Below are 17,380 nucleotides of genomic sequence, written 5' to 3' on the forward strand. Positions count from 1 at the left end.
TTTCTTGCCCCTTCAGAATACACACCGGTTTACAAGACCCACTTTGCCCTGGAGTTTCCAAAGGGAATTCCTCTTCACTTACGTTACAAGTTGGGCTTTGTCAGAGTTGCTTCAGAGACACCGAAAACTCCTGCGACTTATTCTTCCAGCCTCCTTTACGATGCTCTCCGCTACTTCCCCTCCTTGTTCCAATCTTCCAGCTGGGAGGTAGCCCCAGCCCCCTTATTTAATATAGGTTTTAATTATTTAGAAGAAGGGTTGTAAATCTGGTGCCATGGTACTAAAAGCCACACCAGAGCTCCTGAAACCCTGCCAACCATTTTTGTTGGTGCCAAAAATATGTAAGAAGAAGTCAGTTTCATCACCACCCGACATTATCCCAACTTTCTGGCATCAAGTGTGAAAATAATTTAAACCATTGGAAAGGACTTATGTTTCACATTTGCTTTGGAATTGTGAAACCTACGGAGGGAAAGAGCCATGCGTCTTCACCCTGGAATAGGTTAAGAAGCAATCTCAAGTTTAATCTGACAAGCCAACTAGAGTTTCAAGCAGGAAAGATTTGCAGGATTGGGCCTGTAAAGTATTCCTTGGGAGCTACAATTTTCCCTAACCTTGCCAGTTGGGTTCTAGAGAGTCCTCAAACCTGTTGGCCCAGATGAAAATTTCTGACCTAGTAACCCGAATACTCTGGTCATTATTTTGCTTTTTCCATATGAAATGCATTCCTCATATTGCCTCTGTCAACTCCAGACTACTCCAACTACCACATGCTACGCTGCGCTAACCTCAGCAGGAGATACCGGCCGTCGGCACTAGACAAATGCTCCGAGTTCTTCTCTAGTCTATGCGATCTTCATGGACTGCAAAAAGCTAGAGTTTGAAGATAAAGAAGTAAAACAGAAGGCTACGTAACTGTCAGAGCTATCTTTCCATGTCTCTGGAAATTATTCCAGTTAAATAAAATGCTTTGGAGTTGCTAATCCACGTCTGCCTGGGGTGATACAGCTCAAAAGCTGGCATATTCCCTCTCATCCTGAGAGCCCATAGGAGCAGGACCAGGCACTGCACTGGATGCTAGTGCTGCTCAGTGTCCTGGAAAACAGGCGGCTGTTGCCCAGCCCGGCCATCCCGGAACACCTGAGACACAGGAGTCATCAGAACACAAAAATTCAGAGGGGCTTAGAAGTTCAGCTCACTCTCTCAGGGGAGACCTTACTCTCCCTCTTACCTTATTGCTCTCTACAACTCCCTGAAAGGAAGCTGTGGGGAGCTGGGGGCCAGCCTCTTCTCGCAGATAACCAGTGATATGACCAGAGGGAATGGCCTCAAGTTGTGCCAGGGGAGGTTCCGATTGGAAATGAGGAGACACTTCTTCTCAGAAAGAGCGGTCAGGCATTGGGAAGGGTTGCCCAGGGAGGTGGTGGAGTCACTGTCCCTGGGGGTGTTCAAGGAAAGGTTGGGCCTGGTGCTTGGGGACATGGTTCAGTGGGTGACATTGGTGGCAGGGGGACGGTTGGACCAGATGATCTTGGAGGGCTTTTCCAACCTTAATGATTCTGTGATTCTAAATTCATCGTCATCTGTATTATTAATCTAATCCGGATTTTACAGTTAGCACGACCGGACCATATAGCTGACAATCACTCAGCTTCGCTAACAGGACAGGATGGAATAATTTCAGCCTCAGAAGGCAGGCAACCAAACCGGCACGTCAATTAAAACTTTAAGGTACGCTGCCCACTACAGCCCCTCTGACCACAGTGCTCAGCAGTGGCTACTTCTTCCATATTATCCTTTATTTAAAAATCAGCTCAACACCGCTCGCTAGCAAAACCGCTGGAGAATCTTGTTCTCCAAACCACCAAAATGGTCACACGCACGCTTCTTGCCTTCTTGTGATCTAGAGTTTTATACACACGTTGGTCACCTGAGCAAGAAAACATCGCCGTCCTCTCCAATCTCCTCTCGTGCTACCCCTGGCTCAGCCTTCCCCTACACATCTCCGGGGTCACCGCGCCTTTTTCCAGGCTAAATAAACGACAGCAGGGAAGGAGGCAGGTCCTCACCCCATCCCACCAAAATTACAACAGCAGCAAAGGGACCGCTAGGGCTGGCACTCGGCGTTTTTAACCACACCGGCCCGGCTCCACTACTCCGTCCCCTGGTAGTGCTGGGGGAGCTGCGACAGCTTGAGGGCTAACTGAGGACAGGAACCCAAAGTCTTCAGCGTTCTCTGCACGTGGGGCTGAGCCTTCCCCCATGTTAACAGCCTCCAGCAGTTACGCTGTTTTTCCAGCCCTTTTGATTTTCACAACATCTTCGAATGAGATCTGTGGAAAGCCGAATCTTTAACAGATTTTTCTTTCTCTCTTAAGTGTTCATTAGTTACAAACATATGAACACGCAGAAAATAGTTATAATCATCTGACAAATTCCATCCCCTTCTCAATTTCTCAAGTGTTACATGTAAATCTGAATTTAACCGTTTCCTCAAAGTTAACATGAAGTCAATACCTAGAATGAAGAAGAAAAAACAACACGGATTGAATTTAATAAACTTCATGTGGCTTTCAGACCTGTCCTTATCAGCCATGCCTCGGCTTTAAGTTAATTATTATTTACAAGTGCAATTCAAGCGAATTTAAAACAAGAGCTTTAAGCCAGGCCTTGCTCCAGCATCATTTCAGGCTTACACTCGGTGGTGAGAGCTGGGCATACCCACGAGTATCTGCCTGCACCTCCACCTCAACCTGCCCCTGCCTCCGAGACTGCTGAGCGAGGAAAACTCCCTTTTGTTCACTGTGGAAGGAGAAAGAAAATCCCAGCGCAAAGAAACCCAGCACAGCAATTTTAAGAGGTTTAACTTTGCAGCTTATGGACCAGATATGGATGAATGCCAAACAGCTCGTCTCCTGGACGAGAGGATTTGACAGAGCTGAAGGTTTCCTGAGGGGAAATCATATCATCTTATAATCCTAGCATGCCTGCACTGCCCTGCTTTCCGTCACAGCAGAGGCTCTTGCAGTCACCTGAAGGGCAGCACTGCCCTGTTGCGCACACAAAGCACTTGTTACCACTGGAAAGGATCGAGTTCACCAAGCTTCAGACACCCGCATCAAAACAGGCATCATCTCCCCAACAGTCAATGAAGAAAGGCCAACACAACCAAAGGGACGATTCACCAATCTAGGCTAGCTAAGAAACAGGACAAAGCATCGGGGAGGCACTCACTCGAAGCGCCCATCTTCCTCTTCTTCCAGCTAACCGGCAAATACATGTTTGGCATTTAACCTTGTTCAGTACCCAAATGACAATCACGACCCTATAATAATAACCATTTTGCCTTATCACCTCCACCAAACTTACAGAATCTCTGCCCAACCTTCCTGAAAAAAGGAAACAGCCGGCTGACACAACAAGGTCCAGAGGGATGCTCTGTCATCTCTCTTTGCCCACACTTGCCAAAATTTACCAGCATCTACACCCTCATGAAGTCTGTGGATGGTACCAAACTGGGAGGTGCAGGGGATGCAAATGAAGAGTCACTGTTCAGAAATATTTGAAGAGGTTGGACCTGTGCCCACTGGGAGCTGCATGAGGTTTGCCAAAGGTCACCATACACGCTCGGAAGAAAAGAACTCCTTTTCTTCTCTGTGTTGATCATACACGACTACACAAGGCTCCTAGACGTGAACCTGAAGTCTGTTTAAATCAAAACCTAACGCTCATTTGGATGTACCCATCGCCCTCTGAAAACTTTAACTTTTTCAAAACTTTAGGTACAAAAATAAGAACAGCCTATACCAGCTGTACTGCACCGACACCGCAGTCCAATAGACTGCACTTCAGCATGTCCAAATGACTCTAGCAAGAAGTATAAAAAAAAAACAACAAATGAAATACATCAAAGTCTTTGGGAATCCCACATTTTGGAGACAGCTTGAAGCAGCGTTCTGCAGCAAGCAGCTGGGGAAGAAGCCTCCCCAGAAGCCAAAGGGCCCTGCCTATTTCCTCTCTCTTGGGTCTGCAAGACAAGATAATTCACACTAGGACTCAAAACAAGCACCGCTGCAGTCACAGCACAAATAGATCGTGCTGAAAGGGCCTCCTCTACTGTGCACCCTGCACTTCAACCAAAGAAGCGCTGCAAAACGTAACGCTGCCCTGCCAAACTTTGCTAGAGAGGGTAAGGGCAGCACACGGAGAGCAACAGGCAAAACATAACTGAAATTTCACCTGAAAGCAGTGGAGGAATAGTTCTGAGAAGTCTCAAGCAAACTGGAATTTCCACCCTGGAAAGAGACATAATTCATCTACAATCTGATCTCAGACTGCTGAAAGCAGAGGCCTTAAGCCACGACACAATTCACCTCAAGACAACACACGTCGTGGCCTTACATAGCAGGAACTTCCCAAAAAAGCAGCGATTTCCTGTGCTGCACACTGTCTTGTAGCATCGGTCAAATGAGCTGCAGCACTGTGCTCCTGCCCGTGTCCCTGCAGCACCAGGAAAGGTCAGTTCAGTCCTGCGGTGCGGTCAGAAGCCAAGTGTTTGCACAACTGAATTCCCCAGACGAGGCGCAGTCCTGCCAAGTTGAAGGCAGTAGCGCTTTTTGGGAACTCAGTAACTCTCATCTACGCGGCAGTTCCCAGGTTGTCAAGGAGGATGGGAAAGTTGCAGTGTCCTCACAAGTGGTACCTTTAACCACGTAGACAGGACCTTAGGTAGACCACCCTAAACACGTCACGGCCTGGTACAGCTACAAGCCACCCTTCTCGATGCAATTGCAAGCTGCAGCAGGAAACTACAACACACGACAGTGGTTAAGAGCAGCATCTGCAAGGAGAGTTTAAAAAACAAAACGTAACCTTCAGATGTCACGCTGGGAATCTGATAAAACCACCAGGAAGCAATTGCTCAGTCTGGTGTTGGCTCAGTTTTCATGCCACTGCATCAGGGATTTTGTTTTCCTTAGAACTCCACCTGCCCTGGTCATTTTATATCACTTTTTGTGTGATTTATGGCATGGTTGAGGAATACAATTACAACAAAGTCTGAGCCAGCTGGAGATCAGGATCCAGTATTATTACCTCTGATCGACCAGCTTTTCTCATTGAGATGCCTCGAGCATCCGTTTCCAGCCCTATTAGCACTCCCACAGTGAATTTTTCAGGAAACGTCCCACTGCAGCGCTAGCATTGCTCAAGACACGAACGACAGGATACACAGGCGGCAAGGTTTCCACAACCAAGCTCCTTCTTTCAGCCCAGCACGCAAGCCTTGACTGTTTTCCCACCTGTGAAGCTGTGCTGCTCCTGAGGGCAAAGCTCTATTCTTTCTGCTGCAAACTATACCTAAGGAAGCAACTGGAAAATTCAAAGTGTGCTGTAGCAATGGTTTGGGTATTTTAATTGCCAACTAGAAGGCAAACAAATTGGGCTCTAAAGTCACCTCACTTCGGTTCCACTCTAGATTCAAGCTATTCCTAGATAATCTGAGGCAAACTCTTCATTCCTCTGATCCCTGGAAGCATCTTCCCACTAAGTCGCATAGCTTTCACTGCAGGTACGTGGATTTAGCGCAGCCACTGCAAAAGGCTGAGTAAACACTGTGAAAGGAGGCTAAAATCTGCTACGTTTCATGTTTACAAATTGGATTAAGAAGCCAAAAGGTCAATTTAGCCGGAATACAGTCTACATGGTGACGTGGGTCAACTTGGTGAACCCATTTCAAAAGTTAGTATGAGGTTCATCTGAAGTTTGGGTTCAGCCTAAAGACACTTAGTTTTCTGCTCTCTCTTTTTCAGTTCACGAAGGTGTTATAAGCCTCACTCACTCATATGTATTGTGCCTCTGCTTTGAGCCCTTTCCCCATTCCTGGTGATTATCTGAATGAAAAGTAAATGAATGGATTCCCGTAACAGGAAAGGAGTCTCCTGACATGCAGAAACACATCTCTCTCAACACATCTGCCCACACCACTCTCAGCACTCCCAGGACCAGATTCACAGGCAAACGTGAGCAGAGCTTTACCAGCACTGCCACTTACACATGTGGCAGTATTGATTTTGGTCCCCTGAAGTGCCACAAACCAGCAGCTTTGACAGAAGTCACTTTTTGATCCCAAATTACGTCAGCTAGCTCAGTTATGTCAATTTAGTCATTGCTTAGAATTCATGACATAAACAGATCCTGCAATATTGCGGCTCATATTTGCAGAGTAATGAACAAAGACTAACTAGTCTTGTTTCTTTTCCAACTTTTCTACTGGGAGCATCGCCAATCTTTCTCTCTCCCCCTCCTCCATTCCCTGATCTCAGGCAGTTAATACTGTGCCTACAACTACATTCTTCTTTTTTTAAAACATTCCTTCTCTGTCTTGTGTGTTTTTTAGCTCTGCTAGAGTTGGTAGCATTGGAAGCCCAGCACTTCATGAATGGGACTAACGAAACGAGCCTGGTGACAAAAGCAGAGAGCTGTTAGCGGTTTAAAGCTTGAAACAGGTATCAGCCTTAAACTCAGCAAGCCCTCGGTGGCACACAGCTCAGTTTACAGTGCCACTCAAATACTCAGCATCTTGAAGCCACTTTGTGGTGTTTTTTTTTTTTTAAACCTGAGGCACAGCGCCCTCATATGGTTCAGGAAAGCCCGAAGTGCAGAACACACGGAGCGTTTAACACTGCAAAGGAGTTTAAGGTGAAATATCCGTCAACAGTTCTGCACCAAGAAGTTAGGCACGCGTCCCAGGGCTACTAACTGGGAGTCACACTTAACGCCCCAGTGACCTTCTGAAGTACTTTCAAGCTACCAGCAATTATTACAAGCTATCCCTTGTCTTGACTTCTAAACCTCCACTGAGAATAATACAAGCCATCCCACCTAAGACCACCTCTTCTCGCCAGGACGCTCACAGATCCCAGACCCTGCGGGGCCACCTGAAAACACTACATCCTCAGGCAGAGAAACCCAGACACCTGGCTGGGAAAAACACCCTGAAAGGGCTGGTCCTGGGCTCCCCCTCGGTGCCACAGGTGTCCCCACACAAGGCCCTCACACACCGACACCGGGTGGAAGGGGCGGACTGAAGGAGCGGTGCCCTGCTGAGGCGCCCGCTGTCCCAGGCTGTACCGCGGTGTCCCCTACACCTGCTGGAGAGGGGACCGGGGCAGGCAGAACCCACCAACCACCCAAATGGCGGGCAGCGCCACAAGAGGAGCGCTCACCGGCCCCAGTGGCTCTCTCCAAGCCCCACAGATGAGTGTCCGCTGTGGGGGTGAGCCTCGGCCCCTCAGACATTGGGGTACGGGGGCAGCTCCCACAGCAGAGAGCCGGGGGCTGACAGAAAGCCCTCATGGGGGGACTCTGGAGACAGTGCGGGACAGGGGCTGAGGGGAAACACTGAGGGGAAATGTTGAGGGGAGGCACTGAGGCAAGGTGCTAAGGAGAGGCACTGAGGGAAGGCGTTGAGGGAAGGCACTGAGGTGGGGTGCTGAGGCGAGGCGTTGAGGGGAAGTACTGAGGTGAAATGCTGAGGGGAGGCACTGAGGGGAAGTACTGAGGTGAGGCGCTGAGGCGCTTGCACGACCCCACAGCCTCTTTTTGCCTCCGTGGGGCATCTCCCTTAGCACGAAGCCGGGAGCTGAGAGGAACCCCCCGCGGCTGGGGACAGCGGTGAAGCTCGCCACAGCGCCGGGAGCCTGAGGGGACGCGGGGGACCCGTCGGGGCGGGGTGCCAGTACCAGCCCGGCGCAGGTGCTGAGGGAGGCGAAGGAGTCGCTGCGGTTCAGCACGTGTCCCGTGTAGAAGCAGAGCCGCTCCTCCGAGGGCCGCCGGGGGCCGGGCCCCCGCCGCCCTTCCCCGCGCCGATGCTCCACCACGAAGTCCCGGGCGAGGAAGCGGAGGTCGCGGCGGAGCTGCACGTAGAGCTCGGTGCCGGCGGCGGGCAGGCGCAGCAGCAGCAGGGCCTCCGCCGCCCGCTGCAGCGCCCGTCGGCGCCGGGGGCCGCCGCCGCCGCGATCCCCTCGGCCGGCGGGCGGCAGCAGGTGGATCTTCTCCAGCGCCACTCGCTCCGGGATCACCACTTCCAGCTCCGCGCCGCCAGCTGCAGGCGAGAAGGGGAGAAGGGCTCAGGCGCTCGCAGCCCCGCCGGTCGCTGCCCGGGCCCGACGGGGCGGACCGGGGCTCGCAGCCTCCCCCCCGGGGCCGGTCCCGTGCCGTCTCCCCCGTCCCCCCCCCCCCCCCCCCCGGCGGGGCCGCCCCGTCGTGCCGGGCCGGGCCAGCCCCGAGCTCGGGTTGCAGCTCGGCCGCTCCGTGCGCTGGAAGCTGCGAGCAGGCAGCGGAGACAATGGAGCCAGCGGGGGAAAAGGGATTTATTTCTCTCTCCGTGCGCACACGGACGTTAGAGGCAAAGCCGCGCAGGGAAGAGAGGAGCGAAGCACAGGCTGAAGCTACTTGTTAAAAAAAATAAAAAATAAAGAGAGCGCAGCCGCGAGCATCGCATTTCACCAGCCCCAATAAAAAGCTGCAGGGAGAAGGGGAAAAGCAGAGCGAGCCGCAGCCAAGGACAGCCTGCAGCTTTCCGCACGGAGCCCCGCGGCAGCGGCGAGAGGGCAGGCAGGCGAACACCGGAGCGGGGGCCACGGCCCCGGAGCGTGCGTTGCGGTCCGGACCGGCACCGCCGGCACCGCCGGGGGAACGCAGCGCTACCTGTGGCGGCGTCCGTCCCGCCCAGCAGCAGCAGGCAGGGAAAGACGAGGGGCAGGAGGCAGCCGTCGAACATTTTCCGGCAGCGGCGGGGCGCGGAGCGGAGCCGTGTGCGCGCTGCCCGCCCTCGGCAGCAGTACGGGGCGCCGCCGGCAGCCGCGGCGTGCTGGGCGCCCGGCCACGCCCCCCGCCCGCGGCCCCGCGCGCCCATTGGCTGAGCCTTCCTCCTCTCCCCGCCTGCCGCTCGCTTATTGGCTGCGCGCGAAGGAGGTGGGCGGGGAGGGGGGAGGTGGCACGTGGGTGGGGGCGGCCGGCGGGGGGCGCCCTTCGCTGCCCCTCAGGGGCTGGGGCGCCATCTTGGGGCCATCTTGGGGCTGTCCTGGGGCCCTCAGCAGCCCCTGCTCCAGGGGTGGGCGCCCGCTGAGGGGCACGAAGCCACTGGCACAGCCCAGCCGGCCGCAGAGCTCTGCCACAGGGCTTTTTGCTGCTGCTGAAAGAAGTTTGATGAGCTTTGATGAGAAGTTTGATGAGTTCCTCTTGATAAATCCATCCATTCCGTCATTTTCTGTAGCCTTCTCCACCAGCAGCATCCCAAGGCTTGATCCCCTCTTCATTTGTCAAAAGACCAGAAAAATTGAATATCTGGGTGCACAAAGATGTTAGACAATCTTGTATACTCCCCAAAACACCCGTTATGCTGAAAAAAGCAAAAACCTAGCACATAAATCTCGAGATACAAAGACTGGTCTTTAAAATTGTTGAAGAGAGAGAGTGATTTGAAGCAGGCAGGACAGGCTGTTGGTGCTGGTCAAGAGGACGCTTTGGGAGAGGATGAGGAGGGATCCAGCCAACACCTCCCTCTCCTCTCCCCGCTCCAGGTGTGTGACACACACGTCCTCGCACACACACATCCTCGCCACGCACAACCGCTTCCATCCTCACCAAGATCCGACAGCCCCAAGAGCTCCATCCTACCTGACGGTTCAGCCAAGCCCTGCGCGTCCTCAGCTTCACAGAGGTCAGAAGCCAGCCTGGTCCGGGGGCTGTGGAAAGCAGGAGAGGGATTTGTGGAAAGCAGGAGGGGGATTTCCAACAGGAGGAAGATTTCCGTTGCGTTTGGTGGGCTCTGGATCAGGTCCTGTGCTGCTGGCATGGCTGGGTCGTAGAAAGCAGTAAAGACCCAACGTGTTAGCAGCTTTAAACTGCCGCGGCCAAGCAGAGCAGCGTCTTGGATTTTAATCTCGTGCAAAAATCTGCAACTCTTTTTTTTTTTTTTACTGAAATCGTTGAAGAATTCAAAGGAAGACCCATAAAAGAGTGCGAATGACTCTGGCAGATCTCAGTGCAGCACTTAGACAAAGATTGTCCAAAGTTGTACTGACAGGGGTAATGGCTCTGAGACACAAGGAAAGGGAACCAGATTTGGATGCTCATCCCTGCGACGGCAGGCAGCTGGGGTAGTGCTAAGAAAAGGGCCGTTTGAAACTAAGGAAAAGGCTGGCAAGAAGCTTTGCAGACAACCAGGTTAACACAAAATGGAGGGGAGAACAAAGAAACGTCAATTTAGCATTATTTCAGCAGTATCGTCAGCGAAGATTTCCATGCAAGAAATTTCACCCAACGTGGTCCCCTGCTTTCACTGGGGGTGAAACCAGACTGCAGCAAGACAAACAAAAAGAGGAAACAAAGCACAAGCCATCACACGGGTTTGGCCTCCCTCTTCCTTGAGCCAAACCTGCCTCTTTTCCCAACTTGCATGAATCTCTCGCAACCTTACAGCTGGTGCCCAGCTGTCCCCTTAAAGACATACCAGCCTTTGCTACCAGGTGCCCCATCTGCTACAGAGAGCAACAGGTAGGACCTCGGACATTCAAGATCATGCCTTTGCTTGTTCAGACAGGGTGATGGTCTGGAGACTTCAGGCTGAGAAATGCTGCTGCAGTCAGAACTGACAGCCCCTTGCTTGTCAGTTTTACCTTTTCCATTTCTGTGGAAAAGGTTTTGTTTTCCAGTTCTGTTCAGGATTTCTTGTGTTGCCTTGCACGAGCAGTGATTGTAGCGTATAAATCATGTTACCAGATACTTGGCTGCATGCTGTGATGGGCAGGTTAACCCCATTTTCTCTCTTCCAGGCATTGTGGCAGTCCCAGGCACGAAGAACCACAAGGAAACTTGTCTCCCCAGTGTGGCGGCACTGGGAGGACATTACCAGGCATCAGCAGCAAGAGTGAAACCGAGGATCCACAACCAGTTCCCAGCAGACAAAATCTGAGCAAAGCCAGGACCCATGTCGCAAATTCACTTTCTTAATGTGAGATCAGGTGAGATTTAAAAGCTCTGCATTTTCCTATCTCTTTTCAGGCTTGGTCTGTGCTCTAACAAGAAATAAGTTACCAAAGCAAAAGGACTGGTTCAGAACCCATGCAAATAAGACAAAAACTCCATTTGGGACTGTCTTTCCATATGTCAATATTGTGGCATAACATGGCTAAAACAGAACCTCAGAAACTGAGTTTCCCCCCTGACCTGCAGCGAGCCAATGACTTCAGCACCTCCCTCCGAGGCCAGAGCCCAGGCTGGCACAGCAGCTCTGGGCAGCAGCTTCCCCACAGCTCTCCCACCCATGGCAATCCTCCACTTCTACAGCCAAGAGGAATCTGATTTGTGAGCTGCCAAATCTGGCCTGAGCCCCACACAGTCGTGTTTAAACCCAGACCACCAGCCGTCTTCATTTGCTGAGGGACCAAAGCTGGTGCCTCGGCTCTTCCCTCAAACAAAAGGGTTTGACTGGGGGTCGTAGATTTGCGTGAGTATTTAGTAGAGCCTTTCTCCCACCTTCCGAAGTCCTCTGCCAAAGTAACAGTACAAAGAAAGAATAAATTTAATAGTGTGGGGAAAAAAAGGGCGCTAATAAAGAGAAGTCTGTAACTTACTGCATGGAAGGACTCACTCCGTGGCAGGGCTGGCCAGCGCAGACCACGCTGGGGTAGAGCTGGTCCTTTCTGAGCATCACAGAGGTGCAGAGCCTCTGGGCAGGGGCCCAAGAGGCTGCAACACCCTGCATCAGGGGCAGTGGCACAGGTAGGCCCTACTCTTGGCAAAGGCTGGAGCCAGGCAAAAAGGAGAAGGCCCTGCTGAGGTACACACACAATAAAAGAGGAAACCGTGTTAGGAGCAGCAGTGGTTTTATTGAAAGCAAATCCCAAAGCTCCACTGAGACACAAGCTTTATTAATTTAACACCGTGGGCTTTTCAGAAATATCTTGAAATTGTTATTGATAAGGATAACGCACATGGCAGGAGGGGGCTGTGGTCCTGCTGCAGTGACCACATTTCTCCTCTGTCCCCAGCCCTTGCAGGGGGGAGTCCTCCTCACCATCAGAGTGGATTTAGCCCCACAGTTTCTAGGAAACAAGCCCTCTCCCCTTCTGAAGCTAATGTTTTTTATATATATATATATATATTTATTATTTTTATTTTTTACAATTTTAAATGTACATCAAGGAAGCCAAGTTTCATGGCCATTATTGCGCAGTTAATAACCCTTTGGAGACTGCAGACATGTGTTATATACATCTTCCCGAGCAGTCCTTTGGCTCGCCGCCTGGAAAATGCCAGCACGCGAAGGGTTAACTTGGCCACCGCTCAGCCTCCTCTCTTCTCCCCAGCACCCCTCTCCAAACCCTTCCTGTCCTGGTCCTGAGCGGGCAGCGCCCATGTGGGCAAGGCTTTCCTGCCCAGCACGCTCTGATGGCATCCTGCTCCCCGTGCAGCTCCTTGCCTTGCTGCAGCCTTGGGGGCAGAGGCGATTCCCCTCCCTGCCGCAGGCTGCACCTGCCCTAGTGCCGTTATCCTTGTAAATGCCCCCGGGTAAGCCAGAGGGTTTAATGATAACGGAGGACTGAGGGAAGCTCTTTTGTCACTTAAAGCAATCAATCAAATAAATACAGGCAGTCCTATAGGTTCCTGTAAAAATGGGTTTCCTCCAGAGCAGTCTTTCAGTCAGCCAGAGGTTGGGTTAAAGCTTCTTCCCTGGACAGAGCATGTTTGAGGGTGTGCTCCCTCACGTGGATTCTCCAGTGTGCCATACCACTCAGGTAGCCCTCTGCAGAGGCTCTTGTGATGTCTCTCCTTCCAACTGCATCAATTCTCCTGAACTTTTGCGAGAAAAACTCCTTCTGGGACTCTTCTGTCAAGTCCGGTTGAAAATGGACAGCCCAGTCCTGAGCTCCTTCCCTGGCTATTTTCTCCCCAAACACCTCCTGTCCACCCCTCTCCGGGAGCCTCACAGTTTCACTCAGCTGCAATGGGAGAAAGCATCCTATTTTTATAGAGTATGGAGAACAGAAGAAAAATATCCTTGTGGGGTTGGGACTGAAAGATTTCAGGAGGAACGGACTCCTGAAATCCCAGGTCGCTTCACACCTGCCCCTGTGAGAGCAGAGATCCGGCTACGTCCCCACACCAGTGCGCTACTGCTTGCACAAAGCTTCCTGGGGCATCTTGCTGCCTTGGTGCAGACATTAGAGGGATCACAGTACAACGCTGTGAGGAGCAGAAAAACACATTGCCCACCTGCCACTGTGGGTGAGAAAAGCCAAGAAAAACAAAAAAACGTGCTCCCAATTGGGCAGCACAGCTGCAGGACGCTGGAAGATCTGCACCCTCCAACGCAGAGGTTGAAAACACAGCAGTACCACCACTTCCACGCAGACCATGCTGGGATTTTTACGCAGACGAGGCTAGTCCAGGGTCTGTTTGGTATCTGAGATCGGCGCACAGATAGCCATCACCCAGGCAATAATAATCAGCCACACGTCACTCCCCAGGCATGCAGGAACAAATGGACAAAGGAAAGAGCTGTCGTTGTTTGAGCCTGACCCTAAAGTTCAGCGAGGCTTTTTATGAAGTCCAGTGTTGCCACCTCTGATGATGTTATCAGGAACCTGGGAATAGCTGGCACTTTCTTTTGTTCCATTTTATGGTTTGTTTGGGTTGTTCCTCTCCAAGCCTTGGCTCCCACAGTCATGAGACTGTTATTTCTCATTTAACTCCGTCACTCCGTGTCTGACCCCATGACAGGCTGGGAAACGTGAGCTGCAAGAAGCCTGGAAGACGTTCCCAACCATAGGATTGCTTAAAGCAATCCTTTCTCAAAAAGTGATTTCTTTTGTGTGTGTGTGTGTGTCTGTGGAGGCAGATTTACTGAATGCCTGGAGCTGACAACAGCAGAGACCTTCACGCAGATGCCAACTTCTTTCTTTTCCTGGTGCTGTCCTTCAGCTGGCGTCCCCATTCTCCTTCTCAGACTTCTTTTTCTATCCAACACCTGCCTTGGACTAGGATTGCCCCTCAAAATGAATATTTCACATACGGCTCCTCATTCTCTGCATAGCCCTTGCAGCAGGGGCAAGAAGCCAGAGGAGGAGATCTGTAAGGCAAGAAGGCAGTGCATGCAGTGCATGGCTTGGAAGAGAAAGGTGATGCTGAGGGCTGGGTGCAGCCATCTGCGTCGATGCGAGGGGCCTGTACGCGGTGGCCTCATGCAACTGCACAGACTTAAAAGTGGCTTCTTTCCATCATGAAAGTACTAATAAGGGAAACTGCTGACCTAAAACACTCTTAATAATGTTTTCCTATTTCTTTAACACCTCTCCCTAGAGCACTCTCTCCTCCCTTCACAGCGTCTTGGCCAATTTCACTCACAAAGCAAACAGAGAACTCAATATCCCCACGAGCAGGGATTACCAGGGGTCAGGGGCCCTCGCCAAGCACCGCGGCTGAGGCTCCGAGGTGGGTCACAGCACAGGAGCCCGCTCTCCTCCAGCCAGCGAGGCACTTTCCCCCCCACTTTGCGGCCCACCAGGGCTGCAGGAGCACTTGCAGGGCCATGAGCCCGTGGGGATGCACCAAGGCAGAAGGTGACATCCTTCAGGCACAAAGTGCTACTGCACGGTGGCACAGAGCTGAGGAAGGACCGTGTCCCAAGCCAAGCCCCACTGACCACCCGGGCTGGACTTGTAGAAAACCCCTTCTCAGTCAAAATCAACCAAAAAACCTCTGCCTTTTACCCACGAGCAGTGGTAGGGCCAACAACGCGCCAGCATTCAGCATTCCCTTTCCCTCCTTTACCTGAGTTAGTGCAAACCTTCCTGGTTGCTCCCATTTTGCGTGCAGAGCTGCACACAAGCGTCACTGTAACGCCACTGTCAGAAGCGGTGCAGAGTCCACAGACTGAAGCCTCCAGCTGCCGGGAGCTGAGCTTTAAAATCAAAATCAACAATACAATTCTGCCAGCACTCTCCCCAGACTTGGCTCCTCTGCGGTTCCCCCTTCCAGAGCACTCAGCCTTCGTGCTCCCTCCCCATCACCCTCAGTTGGGTCAGCAGATTCCCCAGCACTGTCCCAGGAAGACAAACAGCACCAGCAGGGAGGGAGTTGGGGGCAGTTGTGGCCAGACAGCCTCCACCATGCCATCCCACAGCCTTTAACACGTGCTCCACAGCCTGGAGACACAAACTGGGACGCTTGGCCAACTCTTGGCATATATCTGATAGCTGCCCATCCTAGGGGTCACATGGAGCACCTACCTACTCGGGAAAAGCCCCACATTTTGGGCTCCCGAGCTGACCTGACACAGCAGAAGCATCTTTATTCTGAGGGAGCAGGGCGGGGGTGATGTGCTGGGACCGCTTCCGTGCCAGCCAGAGCTCTCTTTTCATCCACAGCCAGCAAGGAAACCCGACTGCCCGTGTCAGCAGAGTCTGCTCAGAGTCCCTTGGGGAAGAACCAGGCAGATGGAGGGCCAGTGTGAGGTCTGGAGGGAGCAATCCTTCTGCAGACTGAAACACATCCTGCTCTTTAATCAACAACAGCCACCAATACCTCATCTCAGTCCATTTGGGGCCAACACTGTCATTATTTGCAAGGTCACACAGCGAACCAAGAACAAAATCAAGATCCTTCTCTGATGCTAGATCCTCTCTCCCAGCAGAGCTGGCAATTGACTTTGGCTCGGTTGCAAGTATTTGTTCATAAAAGCAAAATATTAGCGTCACTCTAGGACTATTACAGCTGCCTCCTTTTTGGCGTTCTGGGCCAGACCCCCACAAGGAACGAGAGGGGATGCATGTTGGGCAACCTGTTGGCCGTGAAGGGTCCCAGCACCATCTGCGAGCTGTGGATGGAGCAAAACGTGCCAGCAGCGGCGCACCAGCCCCCGGCAAACCCCCGCCTGCAGCAAGCACCGGGCAGGCAACCTTCAGCTCCTGCCCCTGCTGGGGCGAAGGCAAACCCAGCCACCTCCTGGCTCTGAAAGAGAAACCCGGAGATGGGAACCCGGGAGGCTGCCATCCATGGTCTGCGGTGCTTGAGCACAACGGTGCACAGAGAGAGGTTCAGGAAATGCTTTGCTCCCATCAGAGCAAATCAGCTCACAGCTCCCTACGCAGCTATGGCTGAGCACAGTCTGACCACGAAGGTTGTGCTGAATGGGATTAAAGAAGCTTGTTTATGCCAACAGATCCCATTTTTCTGCTGACACTTGAGGGGAGTGTGGGCATGCACAAGCTGTTTGCTTGGCTCGGTGGGTCATCTCAGCCAGGGCTTAGTACAGCTACAGAGCCACTGGGCTCCTCAGCACACCTCTCGCAGAGCCCAAGCCCAAAACTTCCTCCTGGTGGTGGAGGAAAACCACCCCCACAGCAGTGGGGAGGGAAGAGACGCAGTGTGCTGCCCCCAGGCCCTGATATGTGCTCTGTCCTTGGGGTGAAACATCTAGATTTTGGTCCGACTCATCTTTTCTCTCTGCTCTGTATTTATAAAAATCCCAGTTTCAGTGCAGCATTTAACACTGCTTAGGGACTGCTTCAACCTGGCATGGCAGTGACCACTGCTTATTTACATTAAGACTCTGGAACAACTTTCTACAGGCAATGCTTTTCAGTGGTTCCTCCTGCCAGGACGCTGCGGTGGTTTTGGAAGTGTTTTAGGGCACGGTTCTTGGAGCACAAACCCCATAGCTCAGTCCCTGCCCCTGTACATCGCACTTGTCAGGGCAACACAGCCCCCGTCCACCCAGCAGCTTGCCACATACCTCGTCTTCTCGAGCACACAGCCAGCAGCCAAGTAATTCGTCCTCCTGCCCTTGTAGAGGTTGTCGTTGGGCAGATTTTCTTACACAAAGCCGCTTCCTGGCATTCCCAAATCTTTGGATTGCTCTGGCCTTTTTGGATTGAACGAATTCAGTACACAACAACTCCTCAGCCTCCATCCCCTTTTGTGTTTGGGAGGTGATATCCCACCCATCCCTACCTCGTACGTGCCCATGCTGAACCTGGCCCAAACCCCTCTTCCCTTAGAGCTTTGCTTTATTGCTGGCAGAGATACAAAACACCGAACACCTCCCAAAGGAGCTCCCTTTCTCCGGTGAATCCTTTATATGCTCAGAGCAGAGAGAATCCTAAGGGGGGACATCAGAGTAACCCTCATCACCTGAGAGTTTCATCGTCCTTATTTCCATTGCAGGTGTTTGAGATCCAGGTGAGACTGGGGCTCCAATCACTAGCACCTGCAAACTCTGCGGCTTGACAAATTCGTGGTTTAAATAAATGATAAAGATAAGAATAAAAAAAAGTACAAGCAGTAAAGCAGAGCCAGAGATTAAAATCCTTCG

The 17,380-nt window shown here is 52.0% G+C and overlaps 1 protein-coding gene across 6 annotated transcripts in view; it reads right to left on the reverse strand.

Annotated features, from left to right (window-relative positions):
- The window catches only part of ADAMTS17 (ADAM metallopeptidase with thrombospondin type 1 motif 17), a 185,653-nt gene extending 168,508 nt beyond the window's left edge, over positions 1-17,145 (reverse strand). For 2 of the 6 annotated variants that reach the window (XM_080607246.1, XM_080607242.1), the window contains exons 1-5: positions 17,020-17,145; positions 16,802-16,930; positions 9,682-9,749; positions 8,710-9,348; positions 7,743-8,104 (exon numbers count right to left, since the gene is read on the reverse strand). In XM_080607246.1, coding sequence (XP_080463372.1) covers positions 7,743-8,104; positions 8,710-8,917 — 570 coding nt within the window. In that variant the 5' untranslated portion in view covers positions 8,918-9,348; positions 9,682-9,749; positions 16,802-16,930; positions 17,020-17,145. Of the gene's footprint in view, positions 1-82; positions 7,348-7,742; positions 8,105-8,709; positions 9,660-9,681; positions 9,750-11,639; positions 11,838-16,801 lie in introns of those variants that run through there. The other 4 variants (XM_080607243.1, XM_080607244.1, XM_080607245.1 and 1 more) reach the window with 4 other exon arrangements.
- Between the last annotated feature and the right edge of the window lie 235 nt (positions 17,146-17,380).

Source organism: Anser brachyrhynchus (genome assembly GCF_964034855.1).
Source record: "Anser brachyrhynchus genome assembly, chromosome: 11".
Lineage (NCBI taxonomy): Eukaryota > Metazoa > Chordata > Aves > Anseriformes > Anatidae > Anser > Anser brachyrhynchus.